Raw genomic sequence first — 18,440 nt, 5'->3', positions numbered from 1 at the left:
GTAAGGGACTACAACACCACCACGCTAGAGGCTTTTACCTCCACCTGTTAAAGGGGACTCCCAACTTGCCTCCAAGCCGGCTGGACTCTACCTATCCTGTGATCTGGTGCCCTTGACTGTGGCTGCCTGAAGTCTTCAATAAACAAGGTAAAGAAACTGCAAACCTGTGTCCTTGTTCTTTACTGCACCATTCACCATCTCCCATCTACACACCGGGAGCCCTGGGGATACGCTTCACCTGTGGGAAGGTATACCATCTAGCTGCCATAACATCACCCCAGAAAACCCCTTAAAGCAGCATCGGTCCCCACTGACCGAATACCACAGGTGGTGTCACAAACACAAACTGTACTCAATATCCCTTTTACATGGGCGCCCAGGGCCACGGACCAGGTCGCCACCGTGACATCCCCCTGTGAACACCGAACCCGGTACCGGGTACCCCACGGCCCTGGTGTGCGACTCGGTACTGTATCAAAGTATATATGCATATATAGTTATCAGATCAAAGAGCAGTAGATTGTAGCATTTCCCTAGGCACCACCTCAAACGTAATTTCAGGGAGATCTTCCCCCCAGCTACTAATTTAAAAAATCTGCCTGGTAATTAATAAGTGCTGAGCTGCACGTCTCAGTGTGCTTGGTGCCCCTCAGAACGCCATAGGATTGTGGAGGACTAGCAGTGTCACGCATCTTCAGCAGAGTTTGCTGCAAAGCGACGGGGAGCTTATTAGCGCCCAGCAGGGATAAACGGATATATACAGAGAACCTGTCCGCTGGTTTTTGCTGCCTGAACAATCAGACATAGTTGCAGCATTTCAAAATAAAAGACATTATTGTAATACAGGAACTAGTCTCAAATTCATGCTGCTCCTGGTTGCATCTGCATGAATTAGCTGACAAGTTCACTTTAAGGCCGGCGTCACACTTGGCGTAAGACAATACGCCACGTATTATACGTCCGTACTACGGCCGTAATACGGAGAAATGTTCCCAAAATAGTGATCCGTAGTCGGGGTGTGTCAGCGTATTTTGCGCATGGCATCCTCCCTATGTAATCCGTATGGCATCCGTACTGCAAGATTTTCGCGCAGGCTTGCAAAACCGACATCTAATGGATTTATGTGCTCAAATGTTCATTAAAACATATATACAGTATGTATATATATATATATATATATATATATATATATATATATATATGTCATTGAGACACATATATATATATTCTGTATTTAGATTTCATTCAGCGCGATATCTGTGAACAGCCGGTAATTCAATTGCCGGCTTTTCATTTCTCCTGCACAAACCCGACAGGATATGAGACATGGTTTACATACAGTAAACCATCTCATATCCCCATTTTTTTTGCATATTCCACACTACTAATGTTAGTAGTGTGTATGTGCAAAATTTCAGCGCTGTAGCTGCTAAAATAAAGGGTTAAATGGCGGAAAAAATTGGCGTGGGCTCCCGCGCAATTTTCTCCGCCAGAATGGTAAAGCCAGTGACTGAGGGCAGATATTAATAGCCTAGAGAGGGTCCATGGTTATTGGCCCCCCCGTGGCTAAAAACATCTGCCCCCAGCCACCCCAGAAAAGGCACATCTGGAAGATGCGCCTATTCTGGCACTTGGCCACTCTCTTCCCACTCCCTGTAGCAGTGGGATATGTGTCATGATCTCTGCAGGCAGAGATCATAGCAAGCCTATAGAGGGACAAGCTCTCGGAAGATGGAACTATACTGACCATGAACTAAGCCTGCCGCGCAACTAGAAATAGCCAGGTAGCATTTCCTATTTATCGCTAGATGCCCAGCTCTGGCCTAAGACCTAAATAGCTAGCAGAGGGAAATATAAGACCTGGCTCACCTCTAGAGAAATATTCCAAAGAAGACAGTAGCCCCCCACATATAATGACGGTGAGTTCAGATGAAACAACAAACGCAGCAGGAAAATAGTCTTAGCAAATTTGAGGTCCGCTTACTAGATAGCAGAAGACAGATAGTATACTTTCATGGTCAGCAGAAAAACACTAACAAAACACCATCCAGAGATTACCTTAAACTCTGGCATTAACTCATAACGCCAGAGTAGCAATCCCTGATCAACGAGAGCTTTCCAGACACAGTAACAAAACTTCAGCTGTGAACTGGAACAAATAGGCAAAACAAAACATGGACAAAAGTCCAACTTATCTAGTAGTTGTCTAGAAGCAGGAACAAGCACTGAGAGGCATCAGATAACATTGTTGACCGGCAAGAAACCACCAGAGAAATGAGCTTAAATAGCGACACCCACTACTGATGGAACCAGGTGAAACAGGAAAGAGGATGACAAGTCCAATTCCACAAGCGGCCACCGGGGGAGCCCAGAATCCAAATTCACAACAGTACCCCCCCCTCAAGGAGGGGGCACCGAACCCTCACCAGATCCACCAGGGCGACCAGGATGAGCCCTATGGAAGGCACGAACAAGATCAGAAGCATGAACATCAGATGCATTGACCCAAGAATTATCCTCCTGGCCGTAACCCTTCCAGTTGACCAGATACTGGAGTTTCCGTCTGGAAACACGAGAGTCCAAAATTTTCTCCACAACGTACTCCAACTCACCCTCAACCAACACCGGAGCAGGAGGCTCAACTGAAGGTACAACAGGTACCTCATACCTGCGCAATAACGACCGATGAAAAACGTTATGAATGGAAAAGGACGCAGGGAGGTCCAAACGGAAAGAAACAGGATTAAGAATCTCCAATATTCTATAAGGGCCGATGAACCGAGGTTTAAACTTAGGAGAAGAGACCCTCATAGGGACAAAACGAGAAGACAACCACACTAAATCTCCAACACAAAGCCGAGAACCAACACGACGATGACGGTTGGCAAAACGCTGAGTCTTCTCCTGGGACAACTTCAAATTGTCCATAACCTGCCCCCAGATGAGATGCAATCTCTCCACCACCGCATCCACTCCAGGACAATCCGAGGATTCCACCTGACCGGAGGAAAATCGAGGGTGAAACCCCGAATTACAGAAAAACGGGGACACCAAGGTGGAAGAACTGGCCCGATTATTGAGGGCGAACTCTGCCAATGGCAAAAAAGCAACCCAATCATCCTGGTCAGCAGAGACAAAACACCTCAGATATGTCTCAAGGGTCTGATTAGTCCGCTCGGTCTGGCCATTAGTCTGAGGGTGAAAAGCAGATGAAAAAGACAAATCTATGCCCATCCTAGCACAGAATGCCCGCCAAAATCTAGACACAAATTGGGTACCTCTGTCAGAAACAATATTCTCAGGAATACCGTGCAATCGGACAACATTCTGAAAAAACAGAGGAACCAACTCAGAAGAAGAAGGCAACTTGGGCAGAGGAACCAAATGGACCATTTTAGAGAAACGGTCACAGACCACCCAGATGACAGACATCTTCTGGGAAACAGGCAGATCTGAAATAAAATCCATCGAGATGTGTGTCCAAGGCCTCTTAGGAATAGGCAAGGGCAACAGCAGTCCGCTAGCCCGAGAACTACAAGACTTGGCCCGAGCACAAACGTCACATGACTGCACAAAGACTCGCACATCTCGTGACAGGGAAGGCCACCAGAAGGATCTTGCCACCAAATCCCTGGTACCAAAAATTCCGGGATGACCTGCCAATGCAGAAGAATGTACCTCAGAGATGACTCTGCTGGTCCAATCATCCGGAACAAACAGTCTATCAGGCGGACAACGATCCGGTCTATCCGCCTGAAACTCTTGCAAGGACCGCCGCAGATCAGGAGAAACGGCCGACAAAATTACTCCCTCCCTAAGGATACCTGTGGGTTCAGAATTACCAGGAGAGTCCGGGTCAAAACTCCTAGAAAGGGCATCTGCCTTAACATTCTTAGAACCCGGTAGGTATGACACCACAAAATTAAAGCGAGAAAAAAATAAAGACCAGCGCGCCTGTCTAGGATTCAGGCGTCTGGCAGTCTCAAGATAAATCAAATTTTTGTGGTCAGTCAATACCACCACCTGATGCCTAGCCCCCTCGAGCCAATGGCGCCACTCCTCAAACGCCCACTTCATGGCCAAAAGCTCCCGATTCCCAACATCATAATTCCGCTCTGCGGGCGAAAATTTGCGAGAAAAGAAGGCACAAGGCCTAATGACGGAGCAGTCGGAACCTTTCTGCGACAACACTGCCCCAGCTCCGATCTCCGAAGCGTCAACCTCAACCTGAAAAGGCAGATTCACATCAGGCTGACGCAACACAGGGGCAGAGGCAAAACGGCGCTTAAGCTCCTGAAAGGCCTCTACAGCATGAGGGGACCAATTAGCAACATCAGCGCCTTGTCTGGTCAAATCAGTCAGTGGTTTAACGACATCCGAAAAACCAGCAATAAATCGGCGGTAAAAGTTGGCAAAGCCCAAAAATCTCTGAAGACCCTTAAGAGAGGAGGGCTGAGTCCAGTCACAAATAGCTTGCACCTTGACGGGATCCATCTCAATGGAAGAGGGAGAAAAAATATACCCCAAAAAGGAAATTTTCTGGACCCCAAAAACGCACTTAGACCCCTTCACACATAAAGAATTAGACCGCAGAACCTGAAAAACTCTCCTGACCTGCTGGACATGAGAGTCCCAGTCATCAGAAAAAATCAGAATATCATCCAGATATATTATCATAAATTTATCCAGAAAATCGCGGAAAATATCATGCATAAAAGACTGGAAAACTGAAGGGGCATTAGAAAGACCAAAAGGCATGACCAAATACTCAAAGTGGCCCTCGGGCGTATTAAATGCGGTCTTCCACTCATCCCCCTGCCTGATCCGCACCAAATTATACGCCCCACGAAGATCAATTTTAGAGAACCACTTAGCACCCTCTATACGAGCAAACAAATCAGTAAGCAATGGCAATGGGTATTGATACTTAACAGTGATCTTATTCAGAAGCCGATAATCAATACATGGTCTCAAAGAGCCGTCTTTTTTTGAGACAAAGAAAAACCCAGCTCCCAAGGGAGAAGAAGATGGACGAATATGTCCCTTTTCCAAAGACTCCTTTATATATTCCCGCATAGCAGCATGTTCCGGCACAGACAAATTAAACAAACGACCCTTTGGATATTTACAACCCGGTATCAAATCTATGGCACAATCGCACTCACGGTGCGGAGGTAACGACCCAAGCTTGGGTTCGTCAAAGACGTCTTGATAATCAGAGAGGAACTCAGGGACTTCAGAGGGAATGGACGACGAAATAGAAACCAAAGGTACGTCCCCATGAATACCCTTACATCCCCAGCTCAACACAGACATTGCTCTCCAGTCCAAGACTGGGTTGTGAGACTGCAACCATGGCAATCCCAGTACCAAATCGTCATGTAAATTATACAGCACCAGGAAACGAATAATCTCCTGGTGATCCGGATTGATACGCATGGTTACTTGTGTCCAGTATTGTGGTTTATTATTAGCCAATGGGGTGGAGTCAATCCCCTTCAGAGGAATAAGAGTCTCCAAAGGCTCTAAATCAAAACCACAACGATTGGCAAAGGACCAATCCATAAGACTCAGAGCGGCGCCAGAGTCAACATAGGCGTCCGTGGCAATGGATGACAAAGAACAAATCAGGGTTACAGACAAAATAAACTTAGACTGAATGGTGCCAATGGAAACAGACTTATCAAGCTTCTTTGTACGCCTAGAGCATGCTGATATAACATGAGTAGAATCCCCACAATAGAAACACAATCCATTCTTCCGTCTAAAATTCTGTCGCTCGCTCCTGGACAGAATTCTATCACACTGCATACTTTCTGGCGTCTTTTCCATAGACACCGCCAGATGGTGCACCGGTTTGCGCTCCCGCAGACGCCTATCAATCTGAATAGCCATTGTCATGGACTCATTCAGACCTGCAGGCAAAGGGAACCCCACCATAACATCCTTAACGGCATCAGAGAGACCTTCTCTGAAAGTTGCCGCCAAGGCGCACTCATTCCACTGAGTAAGCACAGACCATTTACGGAATTTTTGGCAGAAAACTTCAGCTTCGTCTTGCCCCTGAGATAGTGCCATCAAAGTTTTTTCTGCCTGAAGTTCCAAATGAGGTTCCTCATAAAGCAAGCCCAAGGCCAGAAAAAACGCATCCACATCGCGTAACGCAGGATCCCCTGCTGGCAATGAGAAGGCCCAATCTTGAGGGTCACCCCTGAGCAAGGAAATCACAATCCTAACCTGCTGAGCAGGGTCTCCAGCTGAACGAGACTTCAGGGACAAATAAAGCTTACAATTATTTCGGAAATTCTGGAAGCTAGCTCTATTCCCTGTGAAGAACTCCGGCAAAGGAATTCTCGGCTCAGATACCGGAGCATGTACCACAAAATCTTGTAAATTTTGTACTTTCGTGATGAGATTATTCAAACCCGCAGTTACACTCTGGAGATCCATTATTGTCAGGTGCACACAGAGCATACAGAGATTAGGAGGAGAGCGAGAAAAAAGACTGCAGCAAGGCAGACTGGAGGAAAAAAAAAAAAAAAAAAAAAAAATTCCAGCAGACTTCTTATAACTCTCCTTTCTCAACCTGGGTCTTTAACACTTTATTGGCCGGTCAAACTGTCATGATCTCTGCAGGCAGAGATCATAGCAAGCCTATAGAGGGACAAGCTCTCGGAAGATGGAACTATACTGACCATGAACTAAGCCTGCCGCGCAACTAGAAATAGCCAGGTAGCATTTCCTATTTATCGCTAGATGCCCAGCTCTGGCCTAAGACCTAAATAGCTAGCAGAGGGAAATATAAGACCTGGCTCACCTCTAGAGAAATATTCCAAAGAAGACAGTAGCCCCCCACATATAATGACGGTGAGTTCAGATGAAACAACAAACGCAGCAGGAAAATAGTCTTAGCAAATTTGAGGTCCGCTTACTAGATAGCAGAAGACAGATAGTATACTTTCATGGTCAGCAGAAAAACACTAACAAAACACCATCCAGAGATTACCTTAAACTCTGGCATTAACTCATAACGCCAGAGTAGCAATCCCTGATCAACGAGAGCTTTCCAGACACAGTAACAAAACTTCAGCTGTGAACTGGAACAAATAGGCAAAACAAAACATGGACAAAAGTCCAACTTATCTAGTAGTTGTCTAGAAGCAGGAACAAGCACTGAGAGGCATCAGATAACATTGTTGACCGGCAAGAAACCACCAGAGAAATGAGCTTAAATAGCGACACCCACTACTGATGGAACCAGGTGAAACAGGAAAGAGGATGACAAGTCCAATTCCACAAGCGGCCACCGGGGGAGCCCAGAATCCAAATTCACAACAGATATGGGGTAATGAAGGGTTAATGCCACCTTGCTATTGTAAGGTGACATTAAGCCAGATTAATAATGGAGAGGCGTCAATTATGACACCTATCCATTATTAATCCAATTGTATGAAAGGGTTAAAAAACACACACACACACACACACACATGATTTAAAAGTATTTTAATGCAATAAACACAGCGGTTGTTTTAATAATTTATTGCTCTCTCAATCCATCAGCAACACCCTCGCTTGGAAAAATAATAAACGCACAAGATACATACCCTCAGCTGAACCGTCACGTCCCACGAGGTAATCCATCTGAAGGGGTTAAAATATTTTACAGGCAGGAGCCCTGCAAATGCAGCTGTGCTCCGTGCCTGTAATCCCCGGCGAATGAAGGAAATGTAGGTCAATGACCTACATTTCCTTCAGTCGCGGTGATGCGCCCCCTGGTGGATGTCCTCATATGACCTGGAGCGTGGGAAAAAGTTCCCAGGCTGCAGTTCATGAGAACATCCAGCAGGGGCGCATCACCGCGACTCAATGTAAGTACAGATCACTGCTTTCCTTTCAGCACCCGGGGATTACAGGCACGAGCGAGTGGTTTATCGCAGCTCGTGCCTGTAATATTAGTTAACCCCTTCAGATGGATTACCTCGTGGGACGTGACGGTTCAGCTGAAGGTATGTATCTTGTGCGTTTATTATTTTTCCAAGCGAGGGTGTTGCTGATGGATTGAGAGAGCAATTAAAACAACCGCTGTGTTTATTGCATTAAAATACTTTTAAATCGTGTGTGTGTGTGTGTGTGTGTGTGTGTGTGTGTGTGTGTGTGTTTTTTAACCCTTTCGTACAATTGGATTAATAATGGAGAGGTGTCATAATTGACGCCTCTCCATTATTAATCTGGCTTAATGTCACCTTCCAATAGCAAGGTGGCATTAACCCTTCATTACCCCATATCCCACCGCTACAGGGAGTGGGAAGAGAGTGGCCAAGTGCCAGGATAGGCGCATCTTCCAGATGTGCCTTTTCTGGGGTGGCTGGGGGCAGATGTTTTTAGCCACGGGGGGGCCAATAACCATGGACCCTCTCCTGGCTATTAATATCTGCCCTCAGTCACTGGCTTTACCATTCTGGCGGAGAAAATTGTGCGGGAGCCCACGCCAATTTTTTCCGCCATTTAACCCTTTATTTTAGCAGCGACAGCGCTGAAATTTTGCACATACACACTACTAACATTAGTAGTGTGGAATATGCAAAAAAAAATGGGGATATGAGATGGTTTACTGTATGTAAACCATGTCTCATATCCTGTCGGGTTTGTGCAGGAGAAATGAAAAGCCGGCAATTGAATTACCGACTTTTCACTAACATCGCTGCGTATTTCTCGCAAGTCACACTGCTGGTCCGTGTGGAATCCGTATTTTTCTCGCCCCCATAGACTTTCATTGGCGATTTTTTTGCGCAATACGCTGACAAACGCAGCATGCTGCGATTTTGTACGGCCGTAGAAAGCCGTATATTACGGATCCGTAATATACGGCTGATAGGAGCAGCCCCATTGAGAATAATTGTGCCGTATGTTATGCGAGTTTTACGGACGTAGTTTCTGCGCTCTTACGTCCGTAAAACTCGCCAGTGTGACGCCGGCCTAAAGGGAACCTGTCAGCAGGATTGTGCACAGTAACCTATACACAGTGTCAGGTCGGGGCAATTATACTGATTAAAACGATACCTGGGTTGATATAATCCGTCTTGAGGTTGTTGTTTAATCTTTATTTTAAATTTTCAGTTAATGATATGCTTGTTCTCCGGGGTGGCCTGTGGGGGATGGGGGGTTATGTGGTGCTCTGCTTAAGTATTCACCAGTATGGCTTATAACAGGTCACTGATCCCTCAGTAACCTGCCCCCTATTTTACATACTGCATAGAAATGGTGCCAGCAATGGCGCCTATGTTGTAGCATCTATCAGAATGTGAGAGATGCTACTGAGCCGGCGGCCACGCGACTGAGGAAAAACAGAACAATTTCTGAAACAAAATTCTATGTCTATAAAAAATAAAAATATGCATATTATCCCCCGTATTATGCTACAGTGCAGGGCGCCTGCCTGATGAATGTGATTTTTTTTTCCAAACTATATTATTTTCAGTATGTAAAATAGGGGGCAGGTCGGTGAGGGATCAGTAACCTGTCATAAGCAATCCTTCTATATTATTTCAAAACACTCTCTTTCGGTGATTCCTTTGTATCTCCGTTCATACTGCACCCACACACACAAATGATACACCATTTGAAAGGTAAACTTGCCCCCTTCAGCAAGAAAATAGCCAAACAAACCACACATCCACGATGTTATCACAAAATACATATAAATCATTAATTTTCATAAAACTGCAGAAAGGAAAAATGACCTGCAGATGGCACCACACTACCACAAAGCACAATACCACAAAGCTGAAACCAATCCTTACATTTGCCTTGGGGGCTTTCCAGCTTGACAAACTCCTTGCCCAGCCGATTTCAGGCAGGTACATATAAAATATTTGCTACATATGTGGAAGTAGAATAAAAGTAAAACTTTACCTGTTTAAGACTTCAGCTTTAAAACTGAAGATATAAATGAATGCAGCCTAAAAGGGACCGGACAGGTTCTGAACCATCAGATTTTCCGCATTATTGGACAGTCATTGAAAAGTCTATCTTCCTTCTAAGGTTGCAGCTTATTGGTGACCTGGAGTCACCTCTGTTTCCAAGTAAAAAACTGCAGCGCTGACATAACTCAGACTGTACATTGTTTCCCGATGGGAGAGATTGGTGGAAACAACCTTGCAAAAATTGAAAACAAAAATCCAACTGTAGGGGAAAAAAAAGGTAAAATAATCTGCAGATATTACTTTTTGTTTTTTTAAAGGGATATTCCCAATTATTATACAATGGTGTAAATACGCTCAGTTATGGGGTCAATTCTCCATTTTGTACTGTCAAAGTGGCACTGCTGTACAGGGAGCTGCTCCGTTCACATACATAGGGCTGTGTTGCCCTTCTCTACACTGCAGATAGATGGCAGTGCTGCTGTGGAGGGGAAAAAAATGCTGCTGCCCCTGTTCTTTTGCAAGGTCCTGACAATCAGACCCCTTCTGATCAGTAAGTAAAAGACCATTATGTTTAATGTTGGGGGATCTCCTTTAGGCTGGAGTCACACACAACGTAAAAAAAAAATCGGTCCGTTTTACACGGACAACAATCGCAGAAATGTTCCCTGAACAGTGATCCGTATGTCATCTGTGTGCAGTGCGAGGATGCGATTTTCTCGCATGTAAGCATCCGTATGACATCCGTATGGCGAGATCTTCGCCGGCTTGCAAAATGGACATATAATTGATCCATGGGCTCAAATATTCGTGAAAACATATATGCAGTCATATATATATATATACCGTATGTACTCGAGTATAAGCCGACCCCCCTAATTTTGCCACAAAAAAACTGGGAAAACTTGATGACTCGAGTATCAGCCTAGGATGGAAAATGCAGCAGCTACAGGTAAATGTCAAAAATACAAATAGATACCAATAAAAGTAAAATTAATTGAGAGGGGCCCCATATAATGCTCCATACAGTTTATGATGGGCCCCATAAGATGCTCCATATTAAAATATGCCCCATATAATGCTGCACAAATGCAGATTATGGCCCCATAAGATGCTCCATACAGACATTTGCCCCATATAACGCTGCACAAACGTTGATTATGGCCCCATAAGATGCTCTATGTGGACATTTGCCCCATATAAAGCTGCACAAACATTGATTATGCCCCATAAGATGCTCCATGTAGACTTTTGCCCCATATAAAGCTGCACAAACATTGATTATGCCCCATAAGATGCTCCATGTAGACATTTGCCCCATATGGTGTTGCTGCGATATAAAAAAAAAAATCATATACTCACCTCTTGTCGCTCAGGCCCCGACACTTGCTATATTCACCTGCTCCCCGTTCCACCGCCGTCGTCCGCCGCTGCATCTTCCCCGTCCACTGCACTGACTGTTCAGGCAGAGGGCGGCACGCACATTAATTGTGTCATCGCGCCCTCTGACCTGAGCAGCATCAGTGCAGAGGACGAGAAGATGGAACGGCGGCGGTGGAACATGGAGCAGGTGAATATCGCGCACTGCGTTATACTCACCTGCTCCTGGCGCGGTCCCTGGTTCTTCGGCAGCTTCTTCCTGTAGTGAGCAGTCACATGGTACCGCTCATTACAGTAATGAATATGCGGCTCCACCCCTATGGGAGTGGAGTGGGGTCCATATTCATTACTGTAATGAGTGGTATTATGTGACCGCTCACTACAGGAAGAAGCTGCCGGTGCCGGGGAACCAGGGACTGCGCCAGGAGTAGGTGAGTATGATTACACAGCTGCTGACCCCGGGTATGACTCGAGTATAAGCCGAGAAGGGCAATTTCAGTCTAAAAAAATGGGCTGAAATTCTCGGCTTATACTCGAGTATATGCAATATATACAGTGTGTGTATATATATATATATATATATATATATATATATATATATATATATATATATATATATATATATATATATATATATATATATATATATATATATAGTCAGTGACACACATACCTCTCTGTGTTCATCATCTCATTAAGTACAATTACATTTGACCAGCTTGATTTTCCTGAAATTGCCTGCGCCCCCGACATCCAATGTGCGAAAATTTTGCACGGGCCAACTAGTCAGTATGAATAGCTAAGCAGAGCACCACATGAAGATCCCCACAGACCGCTCCAGAGCACAAGAATCTCAGTCATTTCATCACCAGGTATCATTGTAAGGCCGGCATCACACATAACGTATAAAAAAAAATCGAGAAAGTTTCTGAATATTTTCAAACGCTACAGTTCATATGAGTTCATGCCGCCAGGGGGTGGAGCTTCATTAGTCACCGAAGCTCCGCTCCCTGCATTTCATTCATTCCCCAGTCTTGTTGCAAATATATTTAACCCCTTCAGATGGATTTACAGCTTGGGACTTTACTGTACGGCGGACAGGTATGGGATACTGTTGTTTTTTATTTTCCTTTTTTTCCAGATGAACGAGGGCTTCGCTTTGGATTGAGCGTACAATAAAAATATTAAAAACCTGTGTGTTTTTTTTCTTTCATTAAAATACTTCATTCTTAATGTGTGGGTGTATTTTTAACCCATTCCTACTATTAGATTAATAATGGATAGGTGTCTTATTGACACCTCTCCATTATTAACCAGGCTTAATGTCACCTTACAATAGCAAGGTGACATTAACCCCTTATTACCCCATATGCCACCGCTACAGGGGAGTGGGAAGAGAGTGGCTAAGAGCAAGAACAGGCCCATCTTACAGATGCACCTTTTCTGGGGTGGCTGGGGGCAGATGTTTTTAGCCAGGGGGGCTAATAACCATGGTCCCTCTCTAGGCTATTAATATCTGCACTCAGTCACTGGCTTTCCCTCTCTGGTGGAGAAAATTGCGCGGGAGCCCACGACAGTTTTTTCCGTGAATTAAACCTTTAATTTAACAACTACAGCTCCAAAATTTTACCCACAAACATTTCTAACATTATTAGTGAGGGACATATAAAAATATAACGGATATGAAATGGTTTACTGTATGTAAACCATGTCTCATATCCTGTCTGGTTCGGTAGTGATTTAGCAAAAGCCGACAATTGAATTACCGGCTTTTCTGCTATCTAGCTCTGTAATAAAAAAATATATGTGTCTCACTGATATATATATATATATATATATATATATATATATATATATATATACACACACGTGTTCTATGTGTAGACATTTATTTTATCTATTCTATTGTGTGCTGACAGTGTGATTTTACTGTACATCGCACTGAATTGCCGGCTTTTCTAAAGGACACCGGTGCGTATTTCTCACAAGTCACACTGATGGTCCGTGTGGTGTGCGAGATTTTCTCGCACCCATAGACTTTCATTGGCGATTCTCGGCCGATGGTGAAAATCGCAGCATGCTGTGATTTCTCTCGCACGTATAATACGGCCAAGAAAACAACGGATGATGGGAGCTGCCCCATAGATTAACATTGGTCCGAGTGCTATGCAATTTTTTTTATCGCATAGCACTCGTCCGTATTACACTCTAGTGTGACTCCGGCCTAATCAGTATATCGGCGCCGACCTGACACTGTCTGTAGGTTACTGTGCACAATCCTGCTGACAGGTTCCCTACATGTATTTGGAAAAATGTTAAACTTCTGTTAAGAAAAATATTTAGAATTGAGAGTCCTCAGTGGTTGATACCTTTTAATGGCTAACTGAAAAGATGGTAACAAATTGCAAGCTTGCAAGCTGAGGACTCTCAATTCTAAATATTTTTCTATCTACTGGCTAACACGGTTCCCAGATATATTTCTTTCCCGTATCAAACTTTTGTTAAGTAACTTTACGATCAAAATTGTGCTGTAATGATATTATCCATATGTCTTAATATACTCTCACTTCTAGATTTATTGAAAATAAAATCAGGACACTCGCTTGAAATTCCCACTCCAAATTGTAGACCGCTACTAATTGTACGGCAGGGTATACACCGGCATCTATAGTGACCCACCTTGCAAAACTTACCAGTCTCTTTCTGTACACACAGATAGGGAGAAAACTGGCAGCCTAGCTGAGCATGCAGAAGAACCAACAGTGACCTACCTACTATTATCTCATTCCTGGCCATGCGGTCAACTATGTTTTGAGAGTAAAACAGATATTAGCACGCAAGGGGCAGTCTCTGTAGTTCAGGTGGCATGATTCATCTATCAGGATCCCTATAAATGTATTGTAATCTGTAAGGAGCACACAAATTAACGATAGGCAGTTTTTTAGGTCAAGTCAGTTTAAGAGCACATGTCCAGCAATCATCTGTTTGAAATGGATCCATCAGCAATCAGACACAACTTTTTTTTTTGTCTGGCTAAAAAAACTGATTGCAAATTGATCCATTTTTTTACATTGATGTCTATGGAAAATGGATTTATTAAATGGACATTCCTTTTTATTCCATTTGGAACGGATCTGTTTTTTTCCTTACTGGATGTGAACTGTCAAGTAAGGCTATGTTCACATGTCCAGTAATCATCAGTTAGAAGGGATCCAGCAGCAATCCATTGACAAAGAATTTGTGTAGACACAACATTTTGTCTGCCTGAAAAAAACTGATTTCAACTGGATCCGATGTTTTTTTTTATCATTAATCAATAGTGATCTGTTTTTCTCCTATTTGAATAAAATGGAATTGTGGCTTACTGGATCAGTTTCAAATGAATGATGATTATTTGAAACTTCACGTGTCCTATCGTAGATGTTAAATATTTATTTTTCCACCTGCAGTAAGCTAAAAACGGATCCTTTTTCAAATGGGAGAAAAACAGATCACTAACACATTCGTTTTCCATTGACTTTAATGATAAAAAAAAAAATCCAGTTAAAATCCGTTTTTTCAGGCGGACAAAAAAGTTGTGTTTGAAAAACTTTGTCAATGGATTACTGTTGGATCCGTTCTAACAGATGATTACTGGACATGTGAACTTACGCTTCTTTCACACTAGCGTCGGGCTCGGCCCATCGCCGTGCTGCGGGCCGAGGTCCCCGACGCTAGCGTTGTCCCCGCCGCACAACGGGGGCAGCGGATGCATTTTTCCAGCGCATCCGCTGCCCCATTGTGAGGTGGGGGAAGTGCGGGGAGGTGGGGGCGGAGTTCCGGCGGATGTAACATGTAACGTTTTTTGCTCCCGACGGTCCGCCACAGCACAGCGCAACCGTCGCAGGACGGTTGCGACGTGTGTCATTGCGTCGCAAATGCGTCGCTAATGTTAGTCAATGCAGAAAAAACGCATCCTGCAAGCACTTTTGCAGGATGCGTTTTTTCGGCAAAACGACGCATTTGCGACGTAATGCAGTTAACGCTAGTGTGAAAGTAGCCTTAGGCTAATCATCCATTTGATTACTGATAACCGATTGCTCCTGGATCCATTTTTATCCGTTCTGATGATTACTGGACGTATGAGCTTAGCCTGACATAGGACTGACTTCTGCTGGGACTCAATAGTCTCTGTCATCGATAGACAGCAATATTGTGATAGTATCCAGAACAGAAATCTGTAGTAGATCACTCTGATTGTAATCTGCAGGGAGATTTATGGTAATTTCTTATTTTTAGTTTCCTGGTGAAATAATGGGCATATAATGAAGTATATTAAATATTATATAACATGTACCTCTCCGAACTTAACCACCTCCCAGTTTATGGTGCGTAAAATATTTTGAGTACAATGGTGTAATGTATAAAGTGTCAGTAATAATGGTGAGCACAGGGATTGTACTTCACACATTACCGAGAAATGTCATTGTAATGTATTATTCATAGTCTACGACTGTAGATCACAAGGATAATAAAAGGTTCAGAGCAGAGAAATTGGTTACCGTAATTAAAGCTGTAAATAAATGAAGTTTGCCTCTCAAATACTATGTTTTAATAGCTCGAAAATTTGAGAAAATAAGGAAAATTAATGCAGCCTACTTTCCTACGTGACCACACAAATCATGTATAAAAAATCCAAGTGAAGTGCCCCGCATTGATCGTACGATAGCACACTGCCAAAAAGTGACATTCTGCCACTGTCAGCTAATCAAATGTTAGAGCAAAGTTGGCATCGGACATTTGACTGCGCTCTTACCCCATAGATTAGCTAATGAGCAGGAATGTTTCTAAAGAGTTATATAGCCAAGCATTAACATAAATAACATGTCAACAAGAGAAATGCAGGTCCACCTGATCTACGGAGCATTAGTTATTTTTATGCTCCTTGCTTACGTCGGATGATAGAATTTGTGACTTCTGCAATTTCACAAAAATTAGTTTTTTTTTCACACCGGTATATTTTTAGAACTGCTTATTCAGAGCCTGTGAACGGCCAGGATTCAGTGGTTGGTTATGTAAAATTAGAGCTATTTCTGGGTTTCCGCGACGCTGCTCATAGTAACAATACAGGTCCAACCGAGATCATCGTAAGGGGTCGCTAACGAACTTGTTGAAGCGGTAGCTGGCCTAGTAAGATGGTGCTGCCCCCTGCTGTGCATACACAAAACATCACCAGGGATGGGAGTGTTAACGTTGATTATAAACAGCACTGGGCTTAGTTTCCTTATGTGATCCCTTACCTTTAAGATCAAAAAAGCAGACGATTTATCATACATATGCTGCAATGAATTGGTTTTGAGTGACAAAGCACCATTCCGGCTGTAACTCCATTAGACCAGTCAGTAAGAAGAAGCGTGGATGGGCTTATTCTACGTACCTGAAAAGTGTAATACCTAGTCCCATTCGGAGGGTGCACTTTCGGAGAAGCAGAAACTGTGTTCATATCCGAGAAAATCATTTCTGATCCCACAGGCAATACAATCCACAAATGATACAGATGCAGGCAAGGGAGTTAAGCTTCTTTATAAATCCTTTCATGCATTACGAGAGGCTACTGTACAAAATCAAATCTGCCCCATCCCTTCATATAGGAGCTCAAGCGTTTAAAAGCTTCCAATGCTGGCATATCTGAGCCGGCACAAAGCATTCGTAGCCCCTGCTCTCATTTGAGCCTTAGAGGGGCTTGGAGAGGCAAAATAAAACCACATAGGGACTCAGTTGTGGGAAAAAGAGAAGAAGAGCCCTAGAATGCATGGAGCTTGTACGGAATCTGGCAATGCTTTGGTCCTGCCCATCTGTTCTCAGTGATTACCACCTCCCCTCAACCAGCCTAGCTAAGTGATTATGCTAAGCATCCAGGCTAACCAATAACACTCGCTTCATTTACAGCATGAGTGCTCGGAGCAATACAGTCAGGGGACACACAGACTGCACAAAGTGACACTTTTCCTTCATTCCGGTAGAGTCCCGGTAACCGCACAATCCACCGCAGTCTTACTTAATATCACTTATGACATTTGCCGGTTGCTTTAAATCTATTTTATTTTCAGCACTTATGTTAAAATACTTGAGGATATAGATATGAAAAAAGTGAAATTAAAATTCTAGATTCTATTTTCCAGAATGTCGCAATAACATAGCGGAGGGTGAATATTTTATTAATCGCTACTAAAACTTTACAGCCAAGTATTATAGTGTATTGATCTGGCTGGCAGTAAGAAGGCAGCTGGCAATAAAGTTCTTGGCAAATAAATGCAAGAATTTGTGATTTTTATTTATTTATTTATTTTTTATGGGTAGGGGGAATTTGGATGAGTTTAACATTTTGTTCAGTAAATTGCATATTGAAAAAAAAAAACCTTACACTTCTGAGAACAATCCAAATAGAAATGTGTTCATTATCCGATTTTAAGCAGGACATTTAAGAAAAGTAACCAAGCAACCTGACAATTTCTGTTGTCATAATGTGAGGTTGACAGCCATATCTGCCTTCATGTAACTTCTTTGTGATAAACAGGAATGAAGTAAAAATGCATTAAAATATACATTTCTAATATTCACATAAAAGCAGATGTTTAAAAAACATAAAGTCAGAATAAAAGAGCAAGGTGTGAAAGTGCATAAGGTGTGAAAGTGCATATGTGCCACATCAGGAATTCTCTCACCTGTGCAACACTATGGAAATCCTGAAAACATGACCTGTGGGGGGCCGTGAGGATGGGGTTTAGGGAAACGCTGATCTGCATCAACAGGAGCTAGTGCTCTTCAAACACTAAAACCAAATTCAGATGTCCCTATATGGACCGAGATGTACAGACTGGCTGTGGATTTCCCAACCAGCACTCAAAAGCCTCATGGGCATATAAAAGGCTGCTGAGCTTGGGATGGGAGACATGCGGCCAGTCCGTACATCAAAGTCCATACATTTTCACACCTCGATTTATTATTTTGACATTGATTTTGTTTTTAAACATCTGATTTTATGTTAATATTGAAATAGAAATGTATGTTTTAATGCATTTTTTAACAAATTCCTGCTTGTCACAAAGTTACATGAGGATGGATGAGGCTGTCAACCTAGGCCTAGTTTCATGGATGTCT

The 18,440-nt window shown here is 43.3% G+C and overlaps 1 protein-coding gene across 11 annotated transcripts in view; it reads right to left on the bottom strand.

The window, feature by feature from the left end:
• Nucleotides 1–18,440, bottom strand: part of PPFIA2 (PPFI scaffold protein A2) — a 580,573-nt gene that overhangs the window by 432,871 nt on the left and 129,262 nt on the right. Inside the window, exon 1 of one of the 11 annotated variants that reach the window (XM_077265484.1) lies at nucleotides 16,717–17,145. The exons of 7 other annotated variants lie outside the window; for them this stretch is intronic. In XM_077265484.1, the coding sequence (XP_077121599.1) occupies nucleotides 16,717–16,797 (81 nt within the window). In that variant the 5' untranslated portion in view covers nucleotides 16,798–17,145. Of the gene's footprint in view, nucleotides 1–16,716; nucleotides 17,146–18,440 lie in introns of those variants that run through there. 3 more of the 11 variants (XM_077265485.1, XM_077265482.1, XM_077265483.1) reach the window with 3 other exon arrangements.

Source organism: Ranitomeya variabilis, chromosome 5, assembly GCF_051348905.1.
Source record: "Ranitomeya variabilis isolate aRanVar5 chromosome 5, aRanVar5.hap1, whole genome shotgun sequence".
Lineage (NCBI taxonomy): Eukaryota > Metazoa > Chordata > Amphibia > Anura > Dendrobatidae > Ranitomeya > Ranitomeya variabilis.
The sequence above is the reverse complement of the archived record's forward strand: the minus strand, read 5'-3'. Positions and strand labels throughout refer to the sequence as shown.